Source organism: Typopeltis vanoorti, chromosome 1 (assembly GCF_054136105.1).
Source record: "Typopeltis vanoorti isolate ZY-2024b chromosome 1, IOZ_Tvanoo_1.0, whole genome shotgun sequence".
Lineage (NCBI taxonomy): Eukaryota > Metazoa > Arthropoda > Arachnida > Uropygi > Thelyphonidae > Typopeltis > Typopeltis vanoorti.
In genome coordinates this window covers 112,428,108-112,443,327 of record NC_143549.1, presented here as the reverse complement: position 1 = coordinate 112,443,327, position 15,220 = coordinate 112,428,108, and the positions used below count along the sequence as shown (strand labels likewise).

The window sequence follows — 15,220 nt, the reverse complement described above, 5'->3', positions numbered from 1 at the left end:
GGGTTTCACCATAATATTGATTATATCAAGGTTCTGCTGCAGAAACAAAACCTTTCTGTTTCGTCTTCAGCAAACATATTTAAAGCATAGCAAGAATTCATCCTTAAAGCATTTTACTGTTGTTCCTAAGGAAACAACTGGAGATGGCCCTGCTTTTCGTGGAGTAGCTGTCCTAGTCGGCAATCTTACTCCTTTCCAACATGTCCACCTTAATACTGCACTAGCAATTGGAAGCAGTAGCAATTCACATATCTGTGAGATTTCTTATTACAGTATGTTCCATTTATTTATTACTCGGTTGTGAATTAAATGAGATTGAACTTGATAATCTTGTATTGCAACTGCTTCAGCCCATACTTCTCATGGGTGACTTTAATGGACATAACATTCCTTCGGGTAGTGTTAATGAATGGGCAAGGTTGTATCTTTGAGCTAATGCTCAACAATCATGCTCTCTCACTCTCTCAATAATAGAGTCAGTACCTTTTTCCATATGCCTATGTGCGGAATTTATGCCAAACATCCAGAACCTCTTCTAAGTATTTGATGTATAGTAAGAGAAGGAGATCCAAGAAAGGTGATGGAAGAGGGAACATGATCTTGAGGGAACACCTTCCTGTTTTTATTAAACACTTTCTGTTCATCTCCAAAATATTACAATTTGTTCCCCTGCCATCTTTTGACCAATTCATTTGAGATGTTGAAGAGAACATCTATGGAGGCAATCAACTTGCTGTTGTTTGCATTGTCTTCACAGGAACCATGTTCTCCTATATTGATGCCTGTGTGGAAAATGGACCAGGGTGATTGGAATACTTTTTCTCATCTTGCAAAATTTGATGCTGAAGCAGTCAGTCAAACACCTATCAATGAAGCAGTGAAGTGTATCATAGATTTTATTTTCCAGGCAGCAACAGCCACAATCCCTAAAACATCATCTTGAATTCCACTCTATCCAAAACCTTGGTGGAATCTAGACTGCCAAGCAGCTAAAAAAAAAAAAGATCTAGACAGAACATGGGGTGTTAGATACCACACCACATCAAATCTCTAATAGTCTTTAAATGTGTTTGTCTCAAAGCAGGTTTTGTGAGATGTCAGACTCAAAAACAATCTTGAATCCAATGTACATCATTGATTAATCAAACAACAAGAGCAAAACCTATATGGGATAAAATCCAGAAAATGAAAGGTAGATATAGAATGCATTTGTCTATCTTGGTATATAATGGATGTATTGTTGCTGATCATATAGCTATTGCTAATTTTTAATATTGAAAGAGCAACAAGAGAAACAGCAGCTAAATGTTTCTACCAATGAACTAGAGTCAGACAATCATCCTTTTGTTAAGGAGGAACTAAAAAGAGCTCTTCTACTTTTTTTATGCCAGTGCATTAGGTTCTGATGACATTCATTATGAGATGATAAAACATCTTCCATCATCTTTCTTGGATCTCCTTCTCTTGCTATACAGCAAAATACTTAGAAGAAGAGGTTCTGGATGTTTGGCATAAGTCAGTTGTCATTGCCATCCCATAACCTGCAAAGGATCTAACACAAGCCAACAATTATCGACTTATTGTTCTGACCAGCTGTCTTTGTAATATATTGGAAAAAATGATCAATGCAAGGCTTCTCTAGTAAAGTAACAGACTTCTTTCTAACACACAATGTGGCTTTCATAGACACTGATCAACATTGGACCATTTGGTCCATTTAGAAATATGTATGAGATGCTTTCCTGAAATGAGAGCATCTGGATTCAGTTTTTTTTTTTGGCATGGAAAAGCTTATGACACAGCCTAGTGATATGGCATATTAAAAGACCTCTTTTTTAAATTTTGATCAAGGGAATACCTTCCTGTTTGTATTAAACACTTTCTGTTCATCTGCATCTTCCAAGTCCAAGTAGGAAGCATTTTATCTTGGCCATATCATCAAGAAGGTGTTTCTCAAAAATGTATCTTAATGTGATATTCTTTGCTGTAAAAGTAATTCAGTCATTGAGCAGCTTCCACCCACAGTAAATAATGCCCTTTACATCGATGACTTTACAATTTACTGTCACTCCTGTAATATGATGGTAATTGAAACACAACTTCAACAAGCAATTAATTGTGTCTTTTCGTTGGCTCTTAGTAATTGGTTCAGGTTTTCAGCAGAAAAACTCACTGCATACACTACTTCCGAAAACATATTCTTCACTCAGCTTCCGATTTAAGAATAGGAAAAAGTATTATTCCAAGCACAGAGGCCTTGTTCTTGGGACTCATCTTTGATAGAAAGCATACATTTCTTACACACATTCATCTCATCTTTGGACAAATGCAAAAAATAGAGAGAGAGCACACACACACACACACACACACACCGATGGTTGGACCCTATCTGTCATCAGGTAGGGTCCAACCATTATATGAATAGCTACTGATACTTTTCATTACCAGTAGCTATTCACTTGTCATCACCATCCATTCGAAGCTTATGTTAAAGTAAATGAACCTGCTCTATCACTTAGACAAAAACAGGTGTCTCTTAAATATACCCTAAAAATAGTCTCCCTTCCAGAGCTTCCTACATGAACTAGTATCGTTTTTCTGTGTTGGGAAGGTATCTGGTTTAGTCATAAATACTGTTACAACTTGAACAGCAAATAAATCTTTAACCTATCAGTAAATTATTTATAGTTTTCAGTACATACAAACCACACGTACAACATGCATATACAGGGTGTTCGGGATAAATTTGACAGTTTCGTAAGGAAAAAGAAAATCTTCTTTGTATCTATTAAATTTAATGAATTGACAAAAAAACATTACAGGCAGAGTTAATTACAATACTATCAACAAGATTTACTCAAAATAACCACCATTAGCATCGATCACAGCTTCAATTCTGCTTCGGAACCTCGAACAAGCTGATGCTACAGTCTCCCTGGGAAGGGCCGCAAAAACTGTTTTAATTTTATCCATTAACTGGGCTTTTGTATTACTGGAAGTGCGATTGGTGTCTTTTTCAACTGCGCCCCATACAAAATAATCCATGGGGTTAAGGTCTGAGGAGTTTGGAGGCCAAACATTTGGACTGGTGAAGTCGTAGAAATTTTCAGACAACCATTTTTGACTTTTCCCAGAGGTGTGGCAAGGGGCCGAATCCTGCTGCCATACATACGGCCTACCATTGTTATCCAGGGCTTGACTACAGTTAGCAACTCCACGAACAAAGCCCGAATTCCAATGCCAGGGTTCTTCAACACCTGTTCCTGCAGATTTGCGAGGAATTCTGCTGTACGAACGCAATCAGATCGTCTGCTAGGGATCTTTCTTCTTGCTACATCCTCGTAGTCACCATTGCAAGTCTCTAGTTCATGCCTGATTGTTTTTACTGTATTCAGGGAGCATTGGGCAGCAGTCGTAATATCCTTATTTTGATGGCGGGCACGAATCATCATGATACAAGTTATTCTCTTCCATGATTCAGGTGGGTTCCAGCTATCCATCCTTTCTGACATCTTGTATATGAATGAAGAAGGGTCCAAACTTTTAAATGAAGAGAAGTGTGTGTTAATACATGTAACTTATGGAAAAATATAATTAATTATAAATATGTCAAATTTATCCTGAACACCCTGTAAGTACTCAATGTTCGAAAAATCCCCCTTTTGCCTTCATTCACGCCTGAAGTCTCTGAGGCCACATATTGATAGAGGCTCAGTATCAGACATGTCAGACTGCACCTACATTTGATATGCTTGATAAACAGATTATGGAAGCTATTGGCATGAATGTTGATGACATTACCTGCACTAAACAAAAGAACATTCTTCCTTGGCTGGTTGGAACTTCATCCTGTACCTACTCACTTTGGCAGCTATAGAGTTTCATGCTCCATCTGTTAACTTGCAAATGTTTAAAGCACACAGACCAGTCAATCTGATTTCTTGCCCATCTATACTAATGGTTCAAGATCTGAGACCTCTGTTGGTTGTGCTGATGGGCTTCCAGACATTATTATATTCCACCAGATCCCTCTTAATTGGAGTAATTATACAGCAGAGTTGCATGGCATTCAGCTTGCACTTGTACATATAAAAGAAAAATGCTAATAAAAGTGTATAATTTGTACGTTCATTGAATTCTTTAGGAGCCATCTTGTCTTCTGTGTATAATCCATATCTGGTGCTTTGTGATGTTTTAAAACTGTTTAAATCTGTTAGACTTCACATTGTGGTCAGAGCTTGAGAGAGTATTCTGCAAGAATCAACCTCCCAGCACTGCCAGCCTAAAGGTGAATTTGGAGTGGGTAGTAGCAGCGTTTTTGTTGGATGTGCATGCCTCTATCAATATGTGGTCTCACAGACTTCAGGCGTGCATGAAGGCAAAAGGGGGACATTTCGAACATTGAGTACTTATATGCATGTTGTACATGTGGTTTGTATGTACTGAAAACTATAAATAATTTACTGATAGGTTAAAGATTTATTTGCTATTCAAGTTGTAACAGTATTTATGACTAAACGAGATACATTCACTGTTTATAAGTGGTTTATGATTGAGGATTCAAGTCACCTCATGGTACTGTGTTGAATGCACTAGTTGCTCAGAGTCCAGCAAAAACCACTATATATATATATATATATATATATATATATATATCTGCAATAGCTTATGTGGTAAGTTGGGTAGCACATAGTGTGCCATTGATCAGAGATTAAAATCATAATTATTAAGGGGGAAATGTTCATCTTGAAATACTTGAGTATACTTTGTTTCTGCATGGCTTCCAAAGATCCATTAAGTTCAAACAGTTAGTTAGTCCCCTCCTTCTAATAACATTCAGTGCTATGTTGAAGACATTGGCAGTTTTCATCTTTGATTATGTTGTTAATGATAACAAAATCTTATCTAGTTAGGCATGAATCACACCTTTTGTAATCCTGATAATTTAATTTCTTGTTTTTATTGTTAATTGAATTTGGTTGGATTTTATTTTTATTCATTATTTTTTTGACAGTTTCTCATTCCGTGCTTGTTTTAAAGTTTTTAATAATGTGTAATTATATCTGAACTTTTGATTCATGTTTTGAGAAATATATATATGTTATGGTGTATTAACTGTCATGTTATCATCACAAAAATTCATACAGCTTTCCTAGTTTTGCATTTTATAATTTGCTTCCCTTGATTTTATGACATTAAGGGCATTTTATGATGTTGGGAAGATTTTATCCAAATTTAGTATTTAAGATCATTATTGGACTTTTTCAATTTTGGTTTAAAGCAGTGTTTTATAATGGTTTGGCAGGGCAATTTTTGAAATGAAACAAAATTAAAAATATTACAAGGACCGATATGTAAATTTCTATGTACATTAAGCAAAACACAGTTGTACATTCATTCTAATGATGAATACAGCAGATATTATGAATGTCGGTGGTAAGTTTTGAAATGAAATAAAATTAAAATATCACAAAGAACAATACATAAAACTGTACATATATCTGTTAATGTGGAAAGTATTGACCATGTATAAGCAAATATATAAGCAAATATACAAAAAAAAAAATAAGGATTTGAGGGTCTTAGATTTGATCATCTCATCAGAGGATGATAAAATAAATGAGATGTCAAATCTCCCTCCAGTTGGTGAAAAGGACCAACTGAAGGGAGGAAAGGATATTTGTGGAACTCCAAGGCTGATGATTATGAGAAGCTCAGGAGACAGCTTGCAGTTGTAGTATGAAATGAGAAGTTGGGTGGAATGGAGATCAGTGCTGTTCAAGAACTATCTAGTAGAAGCAATGTCTAAATGTATTCCAAGAGTCAGAAGGTTAAATAAGGTAGATATGAAAGATGAATGAAGAGATTAAGCATGCAATACAGAGAAAGATGTGGAGGCAACATAAGGTCAGTGGTAATAATCAATTCCATGAGGGATACAAAGAACAAGCAAGGAAGGTGACTTAGTTGGCAAGGGTAGCAATAGTTCAGTATTAACAGCAGTTAGCTAATGAAGACAAAAAAAAAGATTATGGTAGGATGACATTGGAGAAAATGGTATGAGGACAGCTGCTGCAGATGATACAGTTGAGATGTTAATGAGCAATTCATAAAGATCTTTCATCCTTGTGAATGTGACATCATGGAGAGTTTGAGAGCATAAGATGAGGAGGAGAGACTGAGTGAGTGAGCAAGAGGTATGTGCGTAAATGAACAAACTTGATGTTAATAAGGCTGTGAAACTTCATGATATATCACCATGTATTTTGAAGAAATGTGTCCAGGAGTTGAAATCTGCCTTGACATATTTATTTAATATGAGTCTTACATTGGGTCAAGTTCCAAAGAAGTGGAAGGAAGGCAAGATTATGCTGCTTTATAAGTTAAGACAGAACTCAAACATCAAATTATAGGCCAATCATTGTCAGGTGTTGTGGTTAAAGTGTTGGAGAGGCTAACGAGAACAGGATCCAGAATTGGGTTTACAACAGTGGTATTATCTTTGATGGACAGCACAGATTTGCTAAAGTTAGGTCATATTTTAGTAATTTGCCAACTTATTACAATAATGAGGGTCCCCCTTTCATTGGATGAGGGAAATTGACACACACAGTTAATATACTTAGATTTTCAAAGGCTTTTGATAGATTACCACGCGATAAGTTGATAGTCAAACTAGAGTGAATGGAGTTTGATATTAGACTAGGGCATTAGATTGGAGATTGTCTTTCTAATAGACATCAGCAAGTTGTGTATGAGGGAGCAATATTCTGGAAGAGGAAAGTCACTAATGGTGTGCTTCAGGGATCTGGTTTAGGACCATAACTGTTTAAACTATGTCTTAATGATAATAGAGAAGATTTAAATGGTGATAGTCAGTTGTTTGCAGATGATGCAAAGTTGGGAAGTATGAGGTATCTTCTTGTAAGACCACAACATTGTATTTGTTGTGGTCTCACAAGAAGACGTGAATAAACTGAGTGAATGGGCACGTGAGTGGGGATGCCAGTTCAATGTTGTAAAATGTGAAGTTTTAAAATTTGTAAAATGAAAATGGGATGTAGAATGTACACATGTTGAGGATATATCGTTGGATGTGGAGGAAATAAGAGATCTTGGGGTTATAGTGGATAACAACAATCTAAAATTTAGATGACACTGCCAAAATTGTAAGGACAACAAAATTAATTCTGGCAGTGATGCAGAGGACTCTGACTTGTAGAAGCAAGGAGATTCTGGTTCCATTGTATAAGACCTTGATTAGGCCACATACAGACTGCTGTGTGCAGGTTTGGTCATCTGGTTTTCAAAACGATGAAGAGATATTGCAACGGGTCTAGAGGCAATTGACTAAGGTAGGTTTCTGTGCTTTGGAATTTTGAGTATGAAGAAAGGTTGAGAAGATGCAATTTACGAAGTCTAGTGGATAGGAGGAAGAGGAGGTGATGTGATAGAGATGGATGCACAAGTTGGTAAGGAGTTGTTATAGGATTAACATTGAAGAGGTTGGGAGTGAGAAACAGTTTTTTGCATGGAGTTGTGAATGATTGGAATGCATAGCCTGAGAATGTGGTGTTTGCAGAGAATTTGAATGCATTTAAAGCATTCAAATTCAAATAGATGAGCTGTATGTATGACAAAGGGATCTCTTGTGATTAGTCTGATGCTATGGGGGGGGGGGTAATAATATGCCAAAAACAGCTCTATATTATCTGATAGTAAATGCCATTACCAATCATAAAATATATTTTGCCATTGCAAAATATATTTTATGGTTGTCTCTGAGGGAATGTAGAGTTCGTATTGTGATACATACATATAATTTTATAATCTATCCTTTCCAGTTACCTTAGCTATAAAACTAATGGGATACCATTTATTTATTTATATTTTATCCATAGTAAATTATATGAGATTGATATGTGGTTATTTTATTTTATGATTTTTGATATGCTTTATCCAGAACCAAATATCGTTAGTCACACTGCTCATAGTGTGAGTAGGCGAGGTCTTCGAAAGAAGGATCTTAGTGATGTTGAACTGAGAGAGTTGATTTCAGATTTTCTTTGCCATGTCAGAATTGATCACATCCTTCCTCCTGACAGTGAAGTGTTAGTTTCTGCTATTCGGAGAGGTTTAATTAGCACGCCTCCAAGTTATATGTTAGGTGATGACTCGTGTATTGGTCATGGATCAAATCTTCATCCTCATGCCTGGATCCCAGGGAGAGGGAATCAGGGTTTGTTTTTGAAACCTCGTCTGTTTACTCCATATGTAGAGGAAGCAAAGGTAAGATGAGTATATATATATATTCATCAGTCCATGCCAGTATAGTTTCATATTCAAATTTTTTCTTTACTTACTGATATATATATATATATAAAACATATCACTCTTTGACATGCTTTTAATACACACTTATAAAAAGCATAATGTAAAGGAAAACTGTCGGATCCTTGATAAAGTTTTGACATAGAAAGGTAATGAGTTGTATGAACCCAGGGTACTTTTCACTGTTACACTTGTTGAAGGCAGCTATGGGGGGTGGGGGGAAGAGTCCTATCTCTCCTACTCTTGTTAATTACTACACAGAACATTATGAAGATTTTCTCTATAAAGATATTTCTCTTAAACCTAGAGTTTAGATTTGAGACTGTTCACTTCAAAAATAAATATGCTCCCTTCAAGAATTCAGTTTACCTTAGAAGAGGAAAAATATAATCAACTAGCCCTTTTTAGATATGTCAATTTTTTGTCAACCAGATAGTAGTTTATAATTTTCAGTTTTTAGAAAAGAAACTCATACTGATCATTATATCCATGCTACTTATCATTATTATTATTGCATTGTACTCATAATATATGTTCCACTGATGACTTTTTATGGCAAGAATTGAATTATATCAAATGTACTTTTATGAAAAAATGGTTTAATGAATCTTTTATTAAGAAAGCCTTTAACAGCTTTACACCACCAGTCTCTAGATCTCCTGAAGATATCCCTCGAATTCCACTCCCATATTTTAAAGGGAATTGTGAACATATAGCTAAAGTTTTAAAACCTCTTAATATTGCAATATCCTTTCTTCTTGTCAGGAAGATTTCTGCCTTCCTTTTGTTCACCTCAAGACAAGCTTACTCCACTCAGCCTGCTAGCTGTCTACCACATCCCTTGCTCCTATGGTTTTGTCTTACTTTGAATGGTCTGGCTGATCTATAGCCATCTGTCAGAAAGAACATAAGTCTTATATCCAGAATCTTGAACCTGGGCAGTTTTGCCTAGCAGAGTATGCCATTCTGACTAAATATGAGCATTTCTGACAGGGGATTAGTGAGTTAGCATTAATATATTTGCCAGTATGAGTTGTCAGTCTATAGTTCTCTGTATACAAGAAAATGCTAAGTCGCATCATAACCCCTGTCAGAAATATATAATGTAGTTAAATCTTTAGTTGACAGCGCCTATAAAATTTGTTCCATTGATTCTCTTCTAAACAGAACTGTCTATTATCAGAGCTGCCTTCATTTCTAATGGTTACCAGACATAATCAATAATTATGGCCATCATCTTAATCTTCCTCAAAAAGAAATTTCTAGAATCTGTCTTCCATATGTTTTCAAGGACTCTCAGAAAAAATAACAAGACCTTCTAGATTGACCTACAAGTTTCTTTCTGTCCAGTTTGTAAACTTAATACCTTCCTTGTCTCTCCAAAAGACAAATATCCTCCTTTCTCATATCCGATAGTTTACAGAATTCCCTTGTTTTTGTGGCTGATGTTATTGTGGACAAACTGGTTGTTCTGCACAAATTTGTCTTGTACATCAAGGATATATTTCACTTTAAAGAGTATTAAATCTGGTTTAGCCTTATCTACAAAATGAAGAATTCAGTGGAATTCTTCATTCCTCAAGATCCCACAAAAGTTATGTTCTTCTGGAAAGATTGTATAAAGAAAGCTACAAAGCACACATTCATAATCCTAACCTTAAGAATGGGATAGTTAGTATAAGGCATCAAAGTAGGGATGGGACAAATGGGCTTCTACGATTCATGTACACTAATGCCAGGAGTATTAGGAACAAGAAGGAAGAGTTTTTGGCCATGGTTGGCACTTCCAGGCCACAGGTTGTCGGTATTAGTGAAACATGGCTGACAGAAGATGATAAAGCTAGTGGGATTGAATGCAACGGGTATAGCGTGTTCAGGAGTGACAGGGTGAATAAAAAGGGGGGAGGAGTGTTATTGATGATAGCTGATGAGCTTCAGCCAAGGAGTATAGAAGTTGAACTGCAGGATGGGGAAAAAAAGCACATTTGAGGCTGTTTGGTGTGAGATAGAATCTAGCAGAACAAAATATACAATTGGCTGCTGCTATAGACCGGGTGATGGAGTGGATGGTGGGGATAGTATGCATAAGCAAATAGAAGAAATGAGTGGAAGGAGGGTAATTATTATGGGTGATTTCAATTATGGTAACATTGACTGGAAAGAGGAGAGGGCACATGGGAGGAAGGAATTGGATTTTATGCGGTTATTAAGGAACAACTATCTACGGCAACATGTATTGGATAATACCAGGGGGAAGAGAGTGCTGGACCTAGTAATTGCAAATGAGAATGTGGCTGTAACGAACATGACCATGTTACCACCAATTGGTGAGAGTGACCATAAGGTCATGACTTGGGAGGTGGCTAAAGGAATCGAATTTACAATTAAGATAGGGTACATGTGGAATTACCGGGCTGGTAAGTATGACAAGCTTAGGTGTGTGCTTGGCTCAATGCCATGACATGTAAAACTGCAAGGGCTGGATGTTGATAGCACATGGGAGGTGGTTAAGAACTGTTTGCAGGAGGCAATGGTTGACTGTATACCAAGAGTCCGAATAATAAATCAAGTAGGGGTTAAATGGATGAATAACACTATTAAGCTTGAGCTGCAAAAAAAGAAACAATTGTGGAGGGAATTTAAGGAGAAGAGTGAACATCAGGTGCAGGAACAGTATAAAGCTCAGGCCAGGATGGTAACAAGAGTGGTAAGAAAAGCAAAAGCAGATTACGAAAGGAAATTGGCCACGCAGGCTAAAGAGAATCCCAAACAGTTTTTTCAATATGTTGCAAGTAAAAGGAAAAATGCTCATGGTAGAATGATCTTAAAAAATGCTGAGGGTAGGGAGGTAACCGAATCAGTCGATATTGTGGAATTACTGAGCGAGCACTTTGCAAGAGTATATCATCCAGGTGGTGACTTTGCAGGAATGGAAGAACCAACAGCTTATACTGGAATTGTGATGAATGAAGTAGAGGTAACTAGTCTATTACAGAACCTCAATGTCAATACATCTGTGGGATTGGATGGTATACCAGCTCGTGTCGTACGTGAAGTGGCCAAAGAATTGTGAGTACCCTTGACCATTTTGTTTAATTTGAGCCTCAGGACTGGGTCAGTCCCAAGGGGGTGAAAAGAGGGGAAAATAGTTCCACTGCACAAAGGTGGTTCCAAGGCTGCTGTTAAAAATTACCGGCCAATCAGCATAACAGGAATCATTATCAAGGTCTTAGAGAAAATAGTCAAGAGGAAAATACAAGATTGGATAGAAGAAAATGGGATACTGTATCGGGGACAGCATGGTTTTGTGAAGGGTAGGTCATGCCTCAGTAACTTGCTCACGTATTATAATACAGTGACGGCTGAACTGGATAAGGGTAATGGGTTTACAGTGATTCTACTGGACCTTGCTAAGGCCTTTGACAGGATACCACATGGAATTCTAATCAGTAAATTGCAGCATATGGGAATGGACATAGGGTTGGTGAGATGGATAGGAGGGTGGTTGACGGAGAGATATCAGAGAGTGGTTTACTCAGGAGTAGAGTCCACAAGACGGCCTGTGACTAGTGGTGTGCCACAAGGATCTGTTCTTGGACCACTGCTGTTTAATTTGTTCATAAATGATATAGGAAAGGATCTGAGAGGAACAGTTCATTTGTTTGCGGATGATGCAAAGTTGGGTAGGGCAATAGTGAATGCAGATGACGTCAAAATTTTGCAGGATGATTTGGATAGATTGGAGGTCTGGGCTAAGGAGAATGGATGTCAATTTAATGTGGCAAAATGTAAGGTTATGCATTTTGGGGTGAAAAGATTGCCTGCAGTTTACTGCATTGGTGGAACCGTGCTCCAGGAAATTGATGAGGCACGAGATTTAGGAGTGTTGGTGGATAAGGAATTGAAATTTAGGGGACACATTGCAAAAGTGGCCAAATCAGCTCATCAAATCACTTGGTTGCTGAAGAATACGTTGACAAGCAGGTTATTGTTCCTCTGTATCGAGCCTTGATAAGACCCCATCTCGATTACTGTGCTCAGATTTGGTCACCTAGGTTTCTTCTTGATGGGGAGGAGGTGGAGAGGATCCAGAGGCGAGTGACCAAGATGATAGCAGGTCTGTGGAATGAACCGTATGAGAACAGGTTGAGGATTTGTGGGTTGCAAAAATTGGTTGATAGGCGGAGGAGGGGAGATATGATTGAAACATTCAAATTACTGAAGGATTTCTATAAAATTAATTCAGAAGATATTTTTGAGAACAGGGCTGGTTGTGGGAGGACTAGGGGACATCCATGGAAACTGGGCAAAAGTGTGGTTAGTAAAGGTGTTAGAGCTGGGTTCTTTACTTTTAGAGTAGTGAATGAGTGGAATGCGCTCCCTGAGTCTGTGGTGGATGCTGTGACAGTGAATGAGTTTAAGGCGAGGTATGATAGATACTGTATGAATGTCGAATAGTTGTGATGAATATGATTTGGGGCCTCCCTCGATGAGTCTAATGACTCCCTGGAGTTGCCCGTAATAATAGTAATAATAGTAATAATTTGATCTTCTATATTTAAACAGCTCTGAAGAGATAATGCCAGTTCCTGGTATTTTATAAAGCCTCATATGGTTAATTGCTCAACTTACTTCTGTTCCTAATATCTCTGATGCCTTTTATTTATTTTTTAGAGAATTGCAAGAGATTTATTGCAGGATTACAACTTTAAATATACTGCATTCATTACTTGAACCCATCTTTACTTAACAAGGACATTTTGCCATCTTCATTTTTGTTACTTAACAAAAAAAAAAAATATGTGTTATAAAATCAATATATATAAAGCAAAGTTCATTTTTGATGTTCGCTTATAACTCGAGAATGAATTGACTGATTTTGATGATGTCTTCACCAATAGATAGAGCATGTTCCAAAGATGGATTATGTGCATTTTCATCATGTACACTTTGAGATTATAGAGTGATTTATTTTATTTTATTTTTTATCTCCCTCTCTCCATGGCCTGTACTGCAGTTTAACAATATCTTGCCACTATTTTGTTATCAGATATTGTTAAATTTTTTAGATATTTTGATAGATATTGTGATATTAAGTTCTTTCCTTATTACCATTATTATGTTTAAAAAATGAGATTTTTTGTGGTTATGAGACCATAGGTTTTTTAATTAATACATAGATTAGTATAATCCCGCCTACTAGTTTTGCTAGCGATTGTCTAGCTTTGTCAAGGCTCGGACTGTACATACAAAAAAATATGAGAGAATACAGAAATGTTGCTAACTGTTAGGCAGTTAAGTTTGAACATATGCGTGACAATGCGTGCATGTGTTGAGAAGCTTCAGTCAGTATCATGGATACGTGTTGTATGCACACACATTTTAAGAGTTTTCGTGTATTGTAATTCCGTTAAACTGAGTGAGTTGATTAAGTTTTTCCATATATCTTTCAGTATGGCACCCTGATTTCTGTTGAGGTTGTTACCTGTTCTTAATACCACTGCCGCTTCCTTGAAAATTCTGTAACTGTAATCATCATCTAAATACGACATAGAGCTATTTTCCCAGTCAATTGCATGGTTGGAAGTAGAAAAGTGATGTGCTAAGCCTGAGGAGACTGTCCTGCTGTGATTGACATCCCCAACATGCTCCTTCTGTCTAATTTCCAGGCTTCTTGAAGTTTGCCCAATATATGAAAGACCGCACGTACATGGAATTCTATAAACACCTGGATATTTGAAATATGGTACACTGTCTGTAGGAGATCGTAATATTTGTCTGGTAGTAGTTGGCTTAAATACTACTCTGATGTTGTGAGATTTTAACATTCTTGCTAATCTTGAAGAGACTGAATGAACATAAGGGATGACTGCTGTCAAAGCGTACTGAGCGACTGTTCCTTGTTGGGAGGTTGTCTTTATAAAGGAATTTGTTGATGATGTTTGTAGGAAAACCACATGCTGCGATAGTGTTATAGAAATTTGAGAAAGTTCTGTCTGTACCTCTTCTTAGTCTGAAATAAACTTTTTGGCTCTGTTCTGTAACGTGAATGATGCTATGTTTTTGTGATTTATGATGGTTAGAAGAATAATGTAAATAACGTCCAGTATCTGTAGGTTTTCTGTATATGGAGAGTTTAAAATTATTTTCCTGCCTTTTCACCAGTATGTCTAGGAAGGAGGAGTTGCCTGTTTTTTTCCCAACTTCTAGAGTAAATTTAATTTTGTTATGAAATGAATTTATTCTCTCCAAAAACACCTGTAGGTTTTCCATGTTTTCATTCCAAATGATGAAAATATCATCAACGTATCTCCACCATATCGATGGTTTAGGTGTAATTTTGGTAAAAATTTCATTTTCCAACTTTACCATGAATAGGTCTGCACAAGGTGGTGACAGTGGGCTACCCATTGGTAGGCCTTCCAATTGTTGGTAAACTGTGTTGTTTACTTTGAAGAAATTTGATTTCAGGCAGTGATTGAACAACTGTGTAATCTGTAGGGAAGAGATCTTTAATAATGGTAATGACCTCATCCACTGGAACATTCGTAAATAAGGAAACTACATCCAGACTTGCCATTATGTCCATTTGTGATGTGTTAACGTACTTCAGTTTCTCTACAAATTGTTGAGAATTCTTAATATAGGACTCTGTTTGTCTAATTTTTCCTTTTAGAAAGTTGGCAAGGTGTTTAGCCAATAGGTATGTAGGGGAGGATCTGCCATCCACAATCAGATGCAGTGCAATATCCTCCTTATGCACTTTGGGTGCACCATAAAGGCGAGCAGTTATAGGATGTGCAGATTTGAGTTTTCTTTTTAATTCTTCAGGCCAACCAGTTATATTTCTGATCAGCAGGTTTGTTTTGTGGTGGTCTGTCATGATAGG

General features: G+C 36.9%; 1 protein-coding gene across 6 annotated transcripts in view; it reads left to right on the top strand.

The window, feature by feature from the left end:
- LOC150110317 (BTB/POZ domain-containing protein 7) overlaps positions 1-15,220 on the top strand; it is a 390,589-nt gene that overhangs the window by 134,899 nt on the left and 240,470 nt on the right. For all 6 annotated transcript variants that reach the window (XM_090398870.1, XM_090398905.1, XM_090398888.1 and 3 more), the window contains one exon: positions 7,964-8,289. In XM_090398870.1, coding sequence (XP_090254996.1) covers positions 7,964-8,289 — 326 coding nt within the window. The remainder of the gene's footprint in view (positions 1-7,963; positions 8,290-15,220) is intronic.